This window comes from Miscanthus floridulus, chromosome 3 (genome assembly GCF_019320115.1).
Source record: "Miscanthus floridulus cultivar M001 chromosome 3, ASM1932011v1, whole genome shotgun sequence".
NCBI lineage: Eukaryota > Viridiplantae > Streptophyta > Magnoliopsida > Poales > Poaceae > Miscanthus > Miscanthus floridulus.
In genome coordinates, this window is record NC_089582.1 from 41,355,285 (window position 1) to 41,374,427 (window position 19,143).

General features: G+C 43.3%; 1 protein-coding gene, 1 long non-coding RNA gene and 1 other non-coding gene across 4 annotated transcripts; 2 read left to right on the forward strand and 1 right to left on the reverse strand.

Moving 5' to 3' along the window:
- Positions 1–1,663: 1,663 nt before the first annotated feature.
- On the reverse strand, positions 1,664–5,144 carry LOC136541602 (uncharacterized). 2 transcript variants are annotated; one of them, XR_010780411.1, is made up of 5 exons: positions 4,934–5,144; positions 4,642–4,856; positions 3,865–3,907; positions 3,412–3,574; positions 1,664–2,632 (listed from the first exon to the last, which is right to left on the reverse strand). It is a non-coding gene; the product is annotated as an uncharacterized lncRNA (long non-coding RNA). The 2 variants fall into 2 exon arrangements; XR_010780412.1 differs by having other exon boundaries at positions 3,680–3,907.
- Positions 5,145–11,485: 6,341 nt separating this feature from the next.
- Positions 11,486–12,934, forward strand: LOC136541600 (NAC domain-containing protein 67-like). The gene is made up of 2 exons (XM_066533576.1): positions 11,486–12,096; positions 12,242–12,934. The coding sequence occupies exons 1-2, from the start codon at positions 11,608–11,610 to the stop codon at positions 12,650–12,652; spliced, it is 900 nt and encodes a 299-aa protein (XP_066389673.1). The 5' UTR covers positions 11,486–11,607; the 3' UTR covers positions 12,653–12,934.
- Positions 12,935–16,913: 3,979 nt separating this feature from the next.
- On the forward strand, positions 16,914–16,997 carry TRNAL-CAA (transfer RNA leucine (anticodon CAA)). Its single transcript has one exon. It is a non-coding gene; the product is annotated as a tRNA-Leu (tRNA).
- Positions 16,998–19,143: the final 2,146 nt, after the last annotated feature.

Genomic DNA, 19,143 nt, shown 5'->3' on the forward strand with positions numbered 1-19,143 from the left:
AGAAAAACAGATTGGGCATGGATTTAGACAGAGGGAATGGTGTACATGCCTTGATCAATTAGTAAAAGAGTAAAACGATTTGGACTGTGACGGACTAGGATAAGAATTAATTATTTTCAGAATTATTTAATTTCGTGTATACAAATAATTCTATAAAATTCCTAGAGATACTTTGGAACATGATGAACCCAAATAAAGTATTTAGAGCTCATGAAAAAATTGTTGAGAACTTGGAACATAAAGATTAAGGTGAAGGAGGTAGGAATTAAATTCTAAAAAAAAGCTGAAAAATTTCTAGAGATAGTTATTCGTCTCCTAAACGTATTTTAAAAAAAACACATTTTGCACATAGAAACACAAGGCGTGACCGGCATGAATGCAACAAACATGTTTCTACCTTTAGATAAATTTTAATCTAATGAAAATATATTATTTTCCCATGTTTTCATGAGCATAAAAATACAAAATTAAATTATTTTAGCTTTATTTCAAGAGAAGCAAATTTTAGGGTGTTACACCCACCTCCCCAGGCCGGCCCACTAGGCCCAGTTAGTCATTTCAGCCCTTCCTGGCGACCGGGCCTCTCACCTCGACGCTCCTTTCCCGACCCCTCAGCCTCTCACCTCGACGCTCCATTTCGTACACGGGTGCGTGGTGCCGTGGCGGCGGCAGCGCAAACCCTAGGCAGCGGCGGTGAGCACAGGGGCGACGGCCGAGCAAGGCAACACCGCTACCAACCCGCTAGCGCGTGCGCGGCAGCAGCCAGCAGCCGGGGCCAGTGGCGGCTAGCTGCACGCCCATGCCGCCAGTGGCCAGATCCTAGGCAAACGGCAAGACCTGACCAAGGACTCTAGGCACTAGGCTCCAGGCTCCAGGTCTCTATTCTCCAATAATCACTCTCCATACTCCAATTCTTATTTCTTCAACTTTCTTTTCCGTTGTCTATAGAACTTAGGTCTTGTTTAAATCCAGGGGCTAAAGTTTAGGCACAACTGGATTCAGGTTCTTTGCCGAGTGCCTGAGGCACTCGACAAAGGCCTAATTGTACTCAGCAAAGCCTTTGCCGAGTGCAGCACTCGGCAAAGAACACACGGCAAAAAATTAATCGGCAAAGACCTCTTTGCCGAGTGTCTTTTATCGGGCACTCGGCAAAGGCTTTGCCGAGAGTCCCGGTGGCACTCGGCAAAGAAAAGCGGCCGTCACGGCGCCGAATCCGTTGACGGTGGCTTTGCCGAGTGCCAACCCTGCAAGCACTCGGCAAAGATTTTTTATTTTTTTAAAAAAAAATTCTTTGCCGAGTGCCAACTGGGCGGCGCTCGGCAAAGTTTGATTTTTTTTAAAAAAAAAATTCTTTGCCGAGTGCCCTCTGGCCGGCACTCGGCAAAGTTTGAATTTTTTTAAAAAAAAAAAATTTGCCGAGTGCCCTCTGGCCGGCACTCGGCAAAGTTTGATTTTTTTTAAAAAAATATCTTTGCCGAGTGCCCTCTGGCCGGCACTCGGCAAAGTTTGAATTTTTTTTAAAAAAAATTTCTTTGCCGAGTGCCCTCTGGTCGGCACTCGGCAAAGTTTGAATTTTTTTTTAAAAAAAAATCTGAAGCTCCCATGTTGCTCGCTTTACTCCTTGCTTTAACCTGCAAATGAACCAAGCAGCACAAAAGAAAATAGGTAGCCAATAATGAACTAAAAGAAAATAAGTACCAAGTAATGAGCTTAAATAGATCTAACAATACCTAGGCTAACAAATGCTCTAATTAGCATTTGAAAATCCACTAAGCTCCAAAACTATAAACTGCTAGCTCTTGAAACCAAACTGCAAGTACATGCAAAGCCATTTCAACTATTTCGTTCTGTCTTCACTGAAAAGCATGTACTGAAACTGAGGTAATTTTGCAATTACAGAGACAAGCTAACTACCGACACAACCTGAGAAGTGAGAAGCACAAGAACTGATGGACCAACACAACCTGAGAAGCACAAGAACTGATGGACTTGCACCTGTCCTCACCGAGTTCCAAAACCCAAATCCAAGCAAATGAAATAAAATAAGTTTCTGAACAGGCCATTTGACATTGCTAACAACCTTGCAAGTGAATCAGACATATTCGAATCAGATTGTTATATGGCAATAAAATAAGTTTAAATTTACCAAATGCAAGCAGTCAGTTCTTACTACTGACTTTATAGTTTACGGTCCTATCAATAACGTCTACTTTCAATGCAATTCAGAGGCAAGGATAATGCTTGTTTAGGTCACAGTTTGAGGAGATATCAGTCAAGATTTGTTGTCTTTGCAAACCTTGAAGGATTTTATAAAATGTACTCAAATCATGAAATCTATTCTTTATAATATTCAGGATGTAGCTAGCAACATTTCCTCATTTACAAATTGTGATGAAATTGATTATTTGGTACTCAACCAAAGTCTACACCCATTGAAAATATTATTTAAGATAATTGTCATGATCATACCAAAATACAGAAAAAAAAATTCAAATCTGAATCCATAGAAAGACAAGGCAAGTTGACCCAATATCATTTGAGAAATAACATTTAGTCTGATAATTGCTGGAACTAGTAATACCTGGACAAGAGAACTTACAAATTATAGCATAGCTATTGCTGATTGTTGTTGCTGAAAAGAAAAGAAAAGAGCAAAGCACTAAGCTTCTAAATCAAATAGAACAGAAATAAAAAAAAATAAAAAGCATTCCCTACATGCAGAGTTATTTAGACAGGTATGCTAAATAAGAGAATGAGCAGCAGGCCATATTGCACATATGGTTAGGAAGTGCTTTTTTACTAGCATAAGAGACGTATGCACCATTGGAACAAACATGACATTTCAATTTTGGTACAAACAATAATACTGCTTTAGTAAAGTTTTCTAAATTGCGTAAAGTTTCAATAAGCAGTAAGACTTAAATACATGTTTCGCTTATGATAACATGCTGATCTTGTGAGTATCCTGGGTGTTCCAGGTGAAGGCGATGAGTTTCCGACAGCATTCCCGGTGAAGATCTGTCGCTGTGTGATGAATGACTTGATGAACTCACGAGGCAAGCATCGCCACCAAGACACGAGGGCGTTGATAAATAGCAAATCTATGAGTGTGGTAGGAGTCTTGCCTGCCTTGACTCGTTTCCATTGTTGCTAACGGAAATGTTAAAGTTAAATAACTAGTACATTGAAGCGTGTAAGAACACCGTACCACAGCCAATCTATAGCGTCGAACAATGGTCGCTAAAACATAATATTAACGACCAACAATTGGTCGGTATACCACAACCAACATTGTAGAAATAGACAAACGATTTACCATGGTCAGGTAACAATGCTATCTTTGTGGTTTTTACTACAAATGTAAGCTATTCCCCAAACAAACATTGGATCTGCACACATTAAGAATAATACCTGATATATGGTCATTGCTGCCAGCTCTATCACAAAGCATACTGAAGCCCACTGCATCACCAAATCTATAAATAACCCAGAAAAAATATGGATGAAATGCTAGCGGATTTACCTGAACCATGTATCCAGTCATTTTTAATATTTAGTTTGCAACTCTGAACACCTGCAGAAACATCAGTACATGAACAAAAGCTGTAATTAAGATAAGAACTTATTACGACATTGCTGTAGTGAACATGTACAATATTTAATCCATTAGCAATCTCACCATAATAAATCTACTCTGTACATTTGCTTTCTGATAATCTGAAAGAGGCTTCTCAAACCTTATTATTATTCTCTGGATTTTAATATATGCGATGGCATCTTGATGCAGAAAAATACAAGCCATAGCTCTAGTCTTTTAAGCACAATTCTTTAAAATTATTGTGGCGGCAATAGTAGGAGAATCACCTGGATTTTAGGAGGACAAATGATTAAGGAGAATCACCTGAAACTGAAGATCCATAGAAATACAGTGCTAATTAGTTACAAACCGGTAATGGTAGCAGGGAGAGTACAGAAACACAGCAACTGTTCACTGAGATGAACATTGCAGAGCTCTTCCTTTTTTTGTAATGTTTCGGATGAAGTAAGGGGTTGCAGATACATTGTGGCTGATAGATAGAACATGAACATATATCTTGTTCAATTTGTGTAGATTGCTGAATATATATTCTAGCATGCTTATGCTCACTTAACTCTTTACCAATATGTGCTTCTAATTTGGTTCATGGTGGCACCACAATAGTAGATTAATAACAGTACATAAGAAAACAGTTCCTGAACTTTGTACTGATACGTGCTGATATCTATAATTGGAACTAATTTGTTAATTTACCCTGCAAGTGATTTGGATAGCTACATGTATTAACCAGATACTTTCTTGCCTTTTTTAGATCTATATATGATGAACATCATCAAAAACATATATCTTGGCTGATTAAGCCGGGGTTAATCCCTAAATAAAATTCTAAAACATGCTTTTGGCCTGAATAATAAAAACAAATGACAGAGCTTGTATGCATCCCAATGACTTATAGTGGTTCGACATCATTAGCTGTTTGTGAATTGCGATTAGACGCACTCGTTAGTGCATAGCAGTAGAAACAGATCAGATCAGATCGAGGCACGCAAGCAGTATAGGCTAGCAGCATGATTAGATCGAAAAAAATAGAGGAGGTAACTGACATGTACGTTCTGGTTTAGGCGTGCGCAGAGGTCATCGTCGTTCAGCCTGGCGAGGTCGTCGTAGGACTCCATGGCGCGCTCGAGGTCCCGCTCGTAAGCCGGCACTCCTTGCTGCTCTTGTCGGAGAGGTCGGCGCATGCGGCGGCCACGGCCTCCTTTTCCTCGACGCTCTCGACGCAGCGGCGGAGGCCGCCGGCGTTCATAACGGCTTCGGCCTGGGAAGGAGAGGAAATGGATGACGAATCAATAGCGAACGGGAGGAGAGCAGAGAGAGTCCTTGTGACTCGTGTACCTTGAGGAGATCGATGCGGCGATGGGCTGCGCGGAGGTCCTCGAGCGGGCTCCGGCGAGATGCGATCCGATGGCTGGCGTGGCCCGGTGCCTGGCGGGCGCGGGGGCGGCCGCGGGCACGGCGCACAGGGAGGGGAGGGCAGCGTGGCTCGGGGGCGGGGGCGGGCCGGCGTGGCCGCGGAGGGCGGTGCGCGGCGCGGGGGCGGGGGCGAGGGCGGGCCGGCGTGGGCGCGGCTGGCTGGCTGGCTGTCTGAGGCTTGGACTGCTCGGCCGGCCGAAATCGGCTAAGTGCCCCCACCCGCGCCCTTTGCCGAGCGCCGGATCAGGGAGGCACTCGGCAAAGGAGTGCTCCGATCCGGCCGTCGGTAAATTTTTTATTTTTTTAATTCCTTTGCCGAGTGCCTATGTGAAGGCACTCGGCAAAGAGGAAATTTCTAAAAAAAATAAAAAAATTTTTTTGCCGAGTGTCTTATTTTTGAACTCGGCAAAGAGCCTCTTTGTCGAGTGCCATGCTTCGGCACTCGGCAAAGTTTTTTTATTTTTTTTGTTTTTTGCCTCTAAGTTTCTTGTGCAGCCCTTTTAAAGGACCAGGAACTCCTCCTTAGAATTTGGGGACTTTTGGTGACTTTTTGATATATTTAGTTACTTTATTTCGTTTACTTGAATTTTTTCAAAAAATATAAATTTGAACTGCACGTGGTACGAATAATGAAATTTAATGATTCAAAAAATAATAGTCATGTTACTAAGTGTAGTGTGAGGCCGTATTCAGGAACGGACCCGAAATTTCGAACATCTTGTTCACAAAACATGACCGCGAACTTGCGTGGGAAGTGTTTTTAAATTCTATAAAAAACAAACGAAGTCCGAAAATCATGAAACTTATTGAGATGTCGTGATATCGTATGTGGAGGCTACGATAAAAATTTTAGAAGATTTCGTACACGTTATCACGTACGATGCTTACAAACTAGGACATCTCCATATGTGATGTCAGATCTCACATGTAGAGATGTCCTGGTTTGTAAGCATCGTATGTGACGACGTACATGAAATCTTCTGAAATTTTTATCATAGCCTCCACATATGATATCACGATATCTCAACAAGTTTCATTATTTTCGGACTTCGTTTGCTTTTTATAGAATTAAAAAAACACTTCACACACAATTTCGCGGACATGTTTCGTGAATAAAATGTCCGAAATTTCGGATCTGTTCCTGGATACGGCCTCTCACTACACTCACTAACATGACTATCAATTTTTGAATCATTAAATTTCATTATTCGTACTACGTGCAGTTCAAATTTCTATTTTCTGGAAAAATTCAAGTAAACAAAATAAAGTAACTAAATATATCAAAAAGCCACAAAAAATCCTCAAATTGTAACTAGGAATTCCTGGTGCTTTAAAAGGGCTGTACAAAAAAATTGGAGGCCAAAAACAAAAAAAACAAAAAAAACTTTGCCGAGTGCCGGGACATGGCACTCGGCAAAGGGTGTCTTTGCCGAGTACCAGGCATAAGGCACTCGGCAAAGAGGGTTTTAATTTTTTTTAAAAAAATTTCCTCTTTGCCGAGTGCATCCACAGGAGCACTCGACAAAGAAATTATAAAAAAAAATTATATCTTTGCCGAGTGCCAGATCTGGGGCACTCGGCAAAGAATTTTAAAAAAAAATCAAATCTTTGCCGAGTGCCTAACAGCAGGCACTCGGCAAAGAAGGCCGTGACCGAACACCGTTTCGCGGGCAGCCTATGCCGAGTATAGAGATTTTGCCGAGAGTCTGGCACTCGGCAAAGAAGTCCTTTGCCGAGTGCCCTTGTTTGCTGAGTGCCCGACACTCGGCAAAGAACTCTTTGCCGAGTGCAATTCTTTGCCGAGTGCTCGATTTTTGACACTCGACAAAGAATTTTGCACTCGGTAAAGTCTCTGTTTCCAGTAGTGAGGGGTGTCACATCGGGTATCACATGGGGATGTCACATGAAAGTGTTCGGATAGTAATAATAAAATAAATTACATAAATCCTCACTAATCCGCGAGACGAATTTATTAAGCATAATTAATCTGTCATTAGCACATGTGCTACTGTAGCACCACATTGTCAAATCATGGACTAATTAGGCTTAAAAATTTGTCTTGCAAATTAGTCGCAATCTGTGCAATTAGTTATTTTTTTAGTCTATATTTAATACTCCATGCATGTGTCCAAACATCCGATGTGATATGGACTAAAGTGTTGATTAGCTGAACAAATTGTAATTCCACTGTTTTGTGACATTAATTAACGATAATGTGCTACTCTAACTATATTTTGAACCTATGAATTGTTTTTTTTTTTTGCGCAAGATGGATTATATTTTTTTATGACGTGGAAGTGGGAATATAAGTTTCAAATCTTGGCTCCGCCATGAGTATCAGCCGCAGGCACATCCTCCTCGCGACGCGTACTACGTGTTGTAACTCTCTCCCGTCCAAAGTGGTATGGTAGGCGACCGATGGGCCGCCGCGTGGCTGGACAGGAATGGAATGGGCATCCGCCACGTCGCTAGACTCTAGGAGTGCTCCCGAGTCGTGGGCCTGGCCCTGCTGCCGACCCGACACCATCCAAATCCAGATCCAGTCACCTCTGTACAGTACTCTGCTGGTCGACGCGCGCACGTGTTGTTTCCGTGGGATGCAAGCTTCCAACGAGTTTTAGTAGTAGCACGTGATCGGCTCTTTCAGCGTGGCCACACAGTGATGTACTCGTACGGTCAAGGTGATCATTTCAGATCCGCAGAGTTGCAATCCAAATCTCTGTCTCGTACGGAGTATCTTTTTTTGTTATCCAGGATCTAGGTAGAGTAATGATCAATGGAATCCAAAATACCGTACTAATACGTAACGTTTAGAAAGATGGATCGATCCAAACGGACCAAACACTGATTATTGGTGATCAATGACGGGTCGGACCTGCTGCACCTCTCCTGGGATAGATAGATAGATAGAACCCACACATCGTGATGAGTGATGACCCGGGTATCGGCAGAAAGGGCAATAGCTGCAAGCAAATCATACGACCAGCAGGCGGGACACGCGTCGGTCGTTCACGACCCAATAGCTGGGCAGCGTAGGTGGCTGGGCATGTGGCCAGCGCCTTTCCGAAACCAAGACCTTTCTCCCTGTTTCGTTTCAGCACGTGCGTGCTGCGCTCGTCCGGGGTCCACCAGTCGGCCCGCCGCTAGCCGACTCGATTCCATGCCGAGGCTGCACAGCTGTTGCCTGCAGGCGCGGGGTCGTTGCGCTCTGACTTTGACGACTGCGGCGGCCGTCTTGGGTGCGCTGCACCTGCGCGCCCAGCCTTCCGCTCCACGGAACGGGCGACCCCTTTCGTTTTCAAAAAAATCCAAGGTACGGGACCCGCAGGGAAACCGCCGGAAAAGATAAATAGAGCCTGTTCGCTTGTTGATTTCAGCCAACCCAAACTAGTCAGCCAACAGTATTTTTTTCTCACAATAAACCAGCATCAACCAGCCTAAACCAGCCCAGAAACCAACTAGCGAACAGCCCGATAAACAGAAAAGCGGCAGCCCGGTGGGACGGCCGGACGGGATCCCTTGTGCTGTGCCTACGGTGCAGGTGCAGCAGCCTACCCTGACTAACGGGGACTGCGACGCTGTCCAGGAGGGCCCATTTTGAACATATCAGTCGGCTTATCAGCTATACAGTATTTTTCTCTCGTAATAAAATAGCTTCAGCCGGCTTATCAGTCGACTTTAATACCAGCCGAACAGGCCCTTGACCTCAATCTTCCATCACTTGCTCCACGCCTCCACCTAACACAGATTTGTTTTCTATATTTTGTATAAAAAAAAACTATTGAGCTTTAATAATTCAGAACAAGATTGCCTAAGAGTTTCTTTATTTTTTTAAAAAAAATGAGCCTAAGATGTTGGTTGGATCCCAAGGATTTACATAAAAAACACTAGATTACTTGAAGCATGCATGTTTTATTTACTTTGTTATTGTGTTATCGTTTCTATAAATTCTTGTCTTTTCACTGATCTACTACCTTGGAGATAACAAAAGTAGGTTCCCAATATAATCAGTTAGTCAGCTTTCAAGCAAACTCCAATGTGTTTTTTAATTTTAAGAAACCAAAGGACACTCTTATTGTTTCGCCGTTCGGAAATTTTCATGCCATTTTACCATTGAACAAGGACCTCGTTCGCGTGGTGACTAATTTTTAGTGCTAATAAATCCAAACACATCCTATGATTACTTGATTTGTTTTTTATGTTGTTCACGCATACGGAGTATATGTGTCTAGAGAAAAGTCATCCTTTTGTTAGCTACAAACGAAAAAAAATCCACATGGCGTAGCCTCGCCGCCAAATTCCTCCCTATATGCAAAACGTTCTAGTACATTTGGCACGATCCACGGTCCATGGACAGCAAACGTCGCCCTAGCACCCACCCTAGCTAACACGAGGACACAAAGCACTCGGCAAGTGACCACCCACCAGCCACCACAGCCACATGCAGCGCTAGCTAGATTCTCATCTCATCATCCACGGTCCACAGACCGCCACAGGTCGGGCCACACGCTTGCACGGCTGCAGAGGAACCACCTCGCGCAGTGCCGCAGTGGCGCTGCTGCCCTACCCGGTGATGCTGACAGGCGACATGGCTGTCGGCAAGGGCACCAGATGAAGTCGGCACTGACGTCACCGTGCCCGTCCTTGGCGAAAGCCGAAAGCGGGGCAGCCAAGGGCTGGCACCTTTTTTCTGATGATCTGATCCGGTTGACGGCGACGTGGCGCGGTTAGGTTCGGAGAACCACGCGCCGCGAGACCTGTTCGCAGGGGGACGTCATGCGATGCCGATGAACACTCGTGCTCTGCGCCTCGCCGCACGTGGCCATAATGCAGGATTAATCGTCGTCGTTGGGTGATCGGGTTGTACTATGTGCGTGCGACCCAAGTCTATGGATGCTTATCCTTTTGGCCTCCCGTCAATGCCTTGCCTTAGGTCCTGAAATTGCAATGACGTTGATTTTTGGAGAGTCATTTTTTTCTACAAAAAGTGTGAATGCACACGAGAAGAGTGTTAGAGCATCATCTCCAAGAGCCATCCTCTAAATCATGAATTATTAAATATAAAGTATTCTCTATATCTTTTCATCGCTGAATAGTTTTTTTCTATATCTTGTCCGCACGCTAGAGAGTCAATTTGGTTCTCTATCTTTGACTAGGAAGAAATCTGGAATAGATGATGACAATATTTGGAGAACTGATTAAAAAAACTGTTGGTCGGTATTTTTTCCCCATCAAAATATCTACTTCTATCAATAAGAAGAAAACAATCTAGATAAGCTCTTGGAGTTGCTCTCGACTATATTTTTCTTGGAGTGTAATATTACTAACTACTAAGCAAATGGTCACAAGTACTTTAGCATTTATTTTTGTCCTAATTAAGACCCTATTTAGATCTTCTACAAGAATTATGAGAACGAGATCTAAAATCGATGGATTTTTTTTTTGTTTGAGAGGGGTGCTCTCCGCGCTTGCCACGCGGTAAAAAATCGATGGATTTTAGGGGAACATTCTTATAATCCAACAACCAGTTTTGACAAAATTCTATACAAAAATGATTTGGTCTTGTATTTTCCTCCCACCTTTGTTTGTGTTGTCTAGTTTTTGCCCTCGTCTTTTGTGTGTTGTGTTGTCATCGGTGTGAATGCTCGCTGTATAATCAGTACTTGTAGTAATCGCATTGTAGTTCTAATTCTAATACAGTACAATATATTCACGTAGAGACTTCTTTTTATCCCCGGTGACCTTTAAAAATATGACATTTATGTCAAACACACTAACTATAACTAGTTCGTTTAAGCCAATATACTCGTCCTAAATAAACGAATTACATTAGATTAGAAAGTGGAGTGAGTACACTCTCAAAATTAGCGTACCAATTTCAACTAGTTACATTTGCTTGGAGTAAATCCTATCTTGATTATTGAGAAAATTCCAATGCTCAAACTTGAGAGATACCCAACTGTATCCTCGGAGATAAACATACAGCCTGTTCGCTTGTTCGCTCATATACGGTCGTGGATTATAAGCTGGAACAGTATTTCTCTCGCACACCAAACTAGCCAGCAGTAAATAATCCACGATCGTTTAGGACGAAACGAACAGGCTGATAGCTGTCCATTAGTCGTAACCCATGAGGATTATATTATTCTAGTACTAAATAAAAGCAAGAAAAGACAGAGGAAAGTGAAGCACAGCGGCCGCTTCCTTCCTGCATCCAACGGTGGCCACGGTTGGTTCTCTCTCAGCCGTCAAGCTGTCGTCATCGACGTCAGCATCCACCGTAAGCGGCAAGCGGCCGACCGCTACCCCCAACCATCGCGACCCCTGCGCTGCCCCTTCCCCGTTCGTCCCCTTCCCCTGGCCGCTGCCGCCCCCAATCCCACCTCCTCCCATCGCCCTCGCCCCCTCCCTTTGACCCCCCACGATCCTTCCTCGCCTTGACCCCTCCCTTCCTCTCTATTTATCCCCCTCCCCATCAACTCCCTGCCCTCCCAAAGAATCACCACCACTCCACTCGATCACCTTCCGCAGCAGCAGCCAGCCAGCCAACAACCGCACCGCAGCGAGGAACAGTCAAGATCCGAGCGAGCCAGCCAATGGTGATAGCGGCGGTGCAGCAGCAGCAGCGCCGGGACGCGGAGGCGGAGCTGAACCTGCCGCCGGGGTTCCGGTTCCACCCGACGGACGAGGAGCTGGTGGCGCACTACCTCTGCGCGCGGGCCGCCGGTCGCCGCCCCCCCGTCTCCATCATCGCCGAGGTCGACCTGTACCGCTTCGACCCCTGGGACCTCCCCGAGCGCGCCCTCTTCGGCCGCCGCGAGTGGTACTTCTTCACGCCGCGGGACCGCAAGTACCCCAACGGCTCCCGCCCCAACCGCGCCGCCGGATCCGGGTACTGGAAGGCCACGGGCGCCGACAAGCCCGTGGAGCACAGGGGCAGGACGGTCGGGATCAAGAAGGCGCTCGTGTTCTACCACGGCAAGCCTCCCCGTGGGGTCAAGACCGAGTGGATCATGCACGAGTACCGCCTCGCCGACGCCGGCGCCCGCGCCAAGAAGTCCGGCTCCGGCAACGGCACGCTCAGGGTAAGCGGCGTCGAATTTTCTTCTTCTTCCCCTATTGTTCTCCGGCAGCTCGCAAGGCGCAATCTTGCGTCGAATTTTCCTCTTCGTCTATTATTCTTCAATCGACCGAGATGCTGATGTGTGCTGTTCGATTGATTTCCTGCAGTTGGATGACTGGGTGCTGTGCCGCCTGTACAACAAGAAGAACGAGTGGGAGAAGATGCAGCAGCAGAAGGAGAAGGAGGAGATGGAGTCGGAGGCGTCGCTCTCGCACTCGCACTCGCACTCTGACACGCGGACGCCGGAGTCGGAGATCGACGACGACCCGTTCCCGGAGCTGGCCTCGCTGCCGGCGCTCGACGACATGGTGGGCCCAGCAGCTGCGGCACCTGCCGCCGGCGCCATCCTGCCCAAGGAGGAGGTGGAGGACTTCGGCGACCTTGGCGGCGACGACTGGCTCGCGGGCATCAACCTTGACGACCTGCAGATGCCGGGCGACGCCGACTTCTTTGGCAACATGCTCGTCTCGCCGATGGCCGCCAAGATGGAGCAAGACGGTGGCTTTCTGTTCTTCTGAGACTCTGGGGATGGATTCAGCGCAACGCAAACTGTGTATAGTTCAGATTTCTTCAGGATTCAGAGAAACCAAACAAAAAATTCTGCTAATATCTGGTTGTAGTGGTGTAGTGCAGATGTAGCCGTATGCCGGTCTGTTATTAAGATTGAAGTTCATTGTAGTACTCTACTGATGTTCATCACTGGAGCTGTGATAAGTGACAACATTCTTTCGTTTCTGGTCTATAAATTCTTCAATGTTCAGAATATAATTCAGATGGGTAATGCCAATTGCCAATTAATCCGTGTTATGTTCCTTGCCTCTGAACACAATGTGTTGTGTTTGGTTTCTTTCTGTTTTATTATTTTTCTGTTCTTGTATAGGTCCATTGTTTGGTTGTTCTTAGGAGATCATACTGTGGCCTTCCCAGCGCACTGGGTTTAATGTACTTCTGAAAGATATCTTTTTTTAATCAAGATTCTTTATGTACTTTTTAAAGATATCTTTTTGTAATCAAGATGTTCATCACCACTTGAGCTGTGATAAGTGAACATTCTTTCGTTTCTGGTCTGCAAATTCATCAATGTTCAGAATATATAATTCAGATGGGTAATATCTTGTGCTTGGTTTCCATTGTTTGGTTGTCCTTGGGAGATCATACTGTGGCCTTCCCAGAGCGGTTTAAGTTTGGAGCCTTGAGATGGGGCAATTTTTTATGTAATCAAGATTCTTGATATACTTCTTTAAAATATCTTAATCAAGATTCTTGCTATACTTCTTTAAAATATCTTGGTACTATTTGATTGTTCTGAAGGGTGGATGCCAACAGAGAATATTTTCGTTGGTACCTGTGAACATTGGACGGCCACGATATCTTTGTTTGGCCACATTGTCTCGCGGGCAATACTGATAGAGAAACACTGTACTAGTCTGAAGAATCTTTATTTAGTCCTCGCAAGGTATCTTTCAGATCATGTTGACTCAATTGAGCGCACCTGTAAGAAGTCTGTCATTGAGAAATTCTCAGCCTTGATGACAAACGATGTTAGCAGTCAGGATCAAGTAGCATTGTGTATCAACAACGCATTGAATTGTACTATCGCCCTGTTCGTTTGGGCTTGTTTGGCTGATAAGCCACGGTTGAAAGTACCGTTGGCTTATTTGATGTGAGAGAAAAATATTGTTCGTTGGCTGAAAAAGTATGGCTTATAAGCCAAACAAGCCCAAACGAACAGGACGCATATGTATAGTTCAGATTCACGGAAAGTTAAGAGAGCATAAGGTTAACATGATTTACGGCCCGTCTGGATCAAGCAATCAGCTGGGGTTATGATCAAAATTAGTTGAGGTTGACCAACTAATTGGCTAACAACTAGTTGAAAGCTTCTCTAATATATTAGTCTAGCTATTCAGCCTGTTCGGCAGGCTGAGCTGGCTCGTGGCTGGTTCGTGGAGAAGTACTGCTGACTGATTTGTGTGAGAGAAAATTACTATTTCGATCGGAAATTTAAGATCGTATACCGAACAGGCTTATTAGCCGCCTGTTTGAACGTGCTAGAGTTGGTTGCCATGCGCTGGTGCGGTGCAATGGTACTGTAGTTCGGAGGTGAATTAAGGATCCAGCGTACTGTAGCGGTTATCTCCCAGATTTGTTTGTTTGGTGTACTGTAGTGACAAAGCAATGACGTTCTCTTGACAAAGCGCTGACGATTCATCGTCATCTCCCAGATTTGTTTGTTTGTTTGGTGTGAACGCGTTTGATTCGCCCTCCACGTCTGTGTGGCGGCGTTTTTGTTCCTTCTTGCTCTGCATTTTCCCGTCAAACGTTTGATGGATGCTTATTGTTTGATACGGGATGTACAGGAGCCCGTTCGCTTCGCTGATAAGCTATGACTGAAAGTACCGTCGGCTGATTTGTTACGAGAGAAAAATATTATTCATTAATTGAAAAAATATGGTTTATAAGTCAAACAAAAAGGACACTGCAGCAGACAGCACAGTGCTCTGAACTTTTTATGCAGTCCGTAGAAATATCTGGCAGATCCGTCGACGTAGGGTTTATAAGCCAAACAAAAAGAACACAGTTCTATTCTTCTTAATTAAAAGGTAGAGCTCTTACCATTACTTAAAAAATACTCCTAAATAGGTCATGTTCGTTTCTCTTATAATCCGTACTTTTCAGCTTCAGAAACAGTATTTTTCTCTCACAATAAATCAGTCAAAATAGTACTTCCACTTGTTTTATGCGATAGAGTCAGCTAATCGATCCACTAATCATGGATATCGACGCCATGTGATCAGTACCGATTGATGGGTACCTAAACACCTTGAATGCTCGTTAGTGCTCAAGATTTGCTTGGGTTGGATGCACATGACACAGATGCAGTGTACAGTATACTACATACTCCATTCGTCTTAAAATATTTGTCATTTTCGCTTCTCAAGAAATAACTTTAACAAAATATATATTAAAAAATATTAATATTTATTATACATAATTGGTATCATTGAAAAGATCTTTGAATCTAGTTTTTTAATAAATTTATTTAAAGATACAAATATTGCACGTATTTTCTACAAATCAAGTTAAATTTGTGGCACGGAAACTAAGGCCTCGTTTACTTTGCAAAAAAAAGTGAACCCGATGAATAGTACCATTTTCGTCTTATTTGACAAATATTGTCCAATCGTAGACCAACTAGGCTCAAAAGATTCATCTCGTGATTTTCAACTAAACTGTGTAATTAGTTATTGTTTTACCTACATTTAATACTCTATGCAAATAGCTAAAAATTGATGTGATGGAGAGAGAGTGAAAAAACTTAAAATTTAAATGGCATTTAAACAAGGCCTAAAAGCGATAGATAATTTAGAACGGAGGGAATACTGACTTCATGTTCAAACGGCAGCTGTACCTGTACCTGTAACCGTATCGTCGAATTTGCTCATAGGACCGGTCACGTCACGCTGACGTTTGCACGCCAGACGCGCATTCCTCATGACACCCCAACGCTCCACGGTGTACGGTTGTCCCAGCCTCCATCTCTCAACGTCTAGGTCCAGATCACATCACGGGTGTTGACTTCGCACACGGTTAGAAAATATGATGATTTTGTTTGACAAAAGGCTAGAGCACACGTTCTACATTGAAAAAAACAATGTAGACACAGAACAGCTTTCACTGTAGCCTTGTTTAGTTTCTCCCACTAAAGTTTATTTCCTACCCCATCGAATATTTGGATATATGCATAGATATTAAATATAGACTAAAAAATAACTAATTACACAGTTTGCGACTAATTTACGAGATGAATCTTTTAAGCCTAATTAGTCCATGATTTGACAAGGTGGTGCTACAGTAACACATGTGCTAATGACGGATTAATTAGGCTTAATAATTCATCTCGCGGATTACTGACGGATTCTGTAATTTATTTTTTTATTAGTATCCGAACACCACATACAACACCCCCATATGACACCTAATGTGACATCCCAAAACTTTATATCACAAGGCCTAAAGCCTCACGCTGAAAACGTATGAACGATGAGGCCATAATAAAGGACTGTGAGGCACAGTTTGAATCCTTAGAATTAAAATTTATTTTAATATAATCATAATTTAAATACAGATTAGTTAAGCTAATATGGTTGAATGTGCAATGTATTTGTATAGTATTATTAGCCTTACGATAGAGATACTTATGTTCTATATTTCTGTTGTAAGAGAGCGAGCCGAAGAGCGTACTATAAGTTGCAGAGTAGAAATGTAGAATAGTGATCTATAGATTAATTTTTATCTTTCACCTTATAAATTTGAGATAGGCCTATACGTGAACTTTTAGAAAGTTATGGCTTATCAGGCATGGAACAGTGTTTTTCTCTCACAACAAATCAGCTTCAACCGGCTTATCACCCGCATAAACCATCAGCCAAACAGGACAGTCAAATTCCAAACTAAATAGTCTACTTCATTAAGTAGACTTCAATTCCACTAAAATAAAAGGATCTAAATAGCTCTTGAGTATTTAAGTCCGCATTGGAGAATCAATTACCTTGTATGTTATTATATGTGTATATCTGGATTGTAACTTTTGTCTGGGATCACTATAGTCTTGCATGTCCATGTTGCGGCTGCCCTCACAATTCACAGAAAATTGTACAGGCACGTAACATTTCAGGTTTAGAAAATCTTATGACGATAGCGGTTGTTCTTTGGTTAACAAAGTGTAAGCTTTGATACTACTATAATAGAACATTATTTCAAAAATCAAGAAGTAAGGTCAGGATGGCCGAGTGGTCTAAGGCGCCAGACTCAAGTTCTGGTCCTCTAACGAGGGCGTGGGTTCAAATCCCACTTCTGACATTTTCTTACTTTTTTTTCTTTTTCTTTTTCTTTTTCCTTTTCTATTTTTCCTTTTTCCCTTTCTAAAAACATTTATGTGACATTTTTTCTTTTTCCTTTTCTAAAAACAATTCTGAGCCCATCCCATGTACCACTCCTGACATTTTTTTTCTTTTTCGTTTTTAATTAAAATCATTTCCGGGGACATCCCACGAAACTCTTGCAGTATTTTTTTCCCATTTTCAAATTATTTCTAGGGCCATCCCATCCTTTTTTAAAATCATTTCTGGGCCCATCCCGTGTAGCTCTTGCAGTTTTTCTTATTCCTTGTTTAAAATCATTTCTGGGGTTATTTTTTTTTCAAGAACACGACTCCAAGCGTTTTTGTAGGGCCCATCCCGTGTAGTGTTCATTTAATTCTTCTAGACTTCCTCCAGTCTTTTCTGGAGGGAAAATTCTCTTGGGATAGTTTACGTGGCTACTTAAGTCAGCGCATGTTTCTGTTTCATAGTGATTTTGGCCCTGTTTAGTTCCCAAAAATTTTTGCATAGTACCTGTCACATCGAATCTTGCGGCACATGCATGGAGTACTAAATATAGACGAAAAAAAAAACAAATTACACAATTGGGTGAGAAATCGCGAGACGAAACTTTCGAACCTAATTAGTCCATAATTAGACACTAATTACCAAATACAAACAAACGAGCTACAGTACCCAAAACCAAAAATTTTTGGCTTCTAAACGGGGCCTTTATCAACTCGATCGTGATAGTACATGCACCTTATGGACGATAATGTAGAAATTATTACTGCTCAATCTAATTAAGGGTGTCTCATTGCTTTAAAATCGTACACTAAAAGAGGAGACTGGAGAGCCTACTGCTGAAAGTGTTTAGCGCTGAGGTTGTACTAACTACTAAGTGGTGTCTAAAGGTTCCATCACTGTTAGTTTTTATCCTCGTTATTGAAATCCAGCGGACAGCCGTGATAATCAGGATTGCCACTGGAGCCTCATTATACGAATCGACAGAGATAATAATAATAATAATAGGGATTTTGGGTTCCTGTCCTTACTCTATACTCTAATGGTGATTTTGCCCCTACTTTTTTAATTTTAAGATTTTACCCTCATTTTATTTAAACGAAGCTCCCATTTTCCCCTACGGTGTAACACCGTCTGAAATGGTTGGATTAAATGGCAAAAAAAGAAAAAGAAAAAGAAAAAAAGAAAAGGCTCCTATGCGAATAGACAACTATACCCTTCAGTCTATCTCATTTCTCAGTCAGTCTAGGTCGAATCCTTCCCGAACGGAACGAAGTCGCGAGCGCCCGCGTTCCAGGCGGCGCGTTAGGGTTTGGCGGCGGCGCGGTTCCAGGCGGCGGCACAGCTACGGGCGGCGCCACTCCTTCTCCCTCCGCCGCACTCCCCCCTAGCTCGTCTCCTCATCCATCCGCACCCTGCCCCCCACGGCGTGGCTACTAGCTAGGGGCGCCGCGTGGACTGTGGCCTACTTCGCCCGGCCCAATCCCCCCGGCTCGCGCCCTCCGCGGCGCGGCTAGGGGACTCACCCGCTGCCCTGCCCCCGCCTGCAGGCAGCAGTAGCAGCTCCAGTCAGCCACCATGGAAGAGCCTAGGTATTTTCTTTGATTTCTGAGATGTGTGGTTTAATCCAGTAGGAAATAGCAGCAATTAGTAGATGTGTTAACTCGTTTATTCCCTGTTGTGATTTGTAGGAAAAAATCACAGTAAATTGGAACTTATTGTTAGAGTGCGCTCGTTTTATAGCTTGCCGGACAGTGGTCCAAAAACATGCTGGCAAGGTAGAACTTTGCCAACCAAGGTTGTTGACACAAATAGCTTTGCCAATCAAGCCACATGATGAAGTTGTCACTAGTAAGAAAAGAAAGATGTATTCTGAATGCAATGAACTAGGATATACAACCAAGACTTGCCAAGGAAGTCCTACAGCTAGTGAAAAGAGGACACAGTCAACACCACAAGATGGATCAGGACAAAGAAACAATGACCCAATGTGAGTCATACTTGTATTGCTGCCCAATTTCATTTATTTATCCCAATTATTCATATTTACTTGTACTAACATTTTTTCTAACAAACATTAAGTGCAAGTGCTAGTGCTAGTGTAAGTGCAAGTGATACTGCAA

What these genes read in the sequence shown, in the direction of transcription:
- LOC136541600 (XM_066533576.1), top strand. Translation starts at nt 11,608, where the DNA reads ATGGTGATAGCGGCGGTGCAGCAGCAGCAGCGCCGGGACGCGGAGGCG. An exon ending in CCGGCAACGGCACGCTCAGG is followed by an intron (nt 12,097 to 12,241) that starts GTAAGCGGCGTC and finishes GATTTCCTGCAG; the next exon opens with TTGGATGACTGGGTGCTGTG.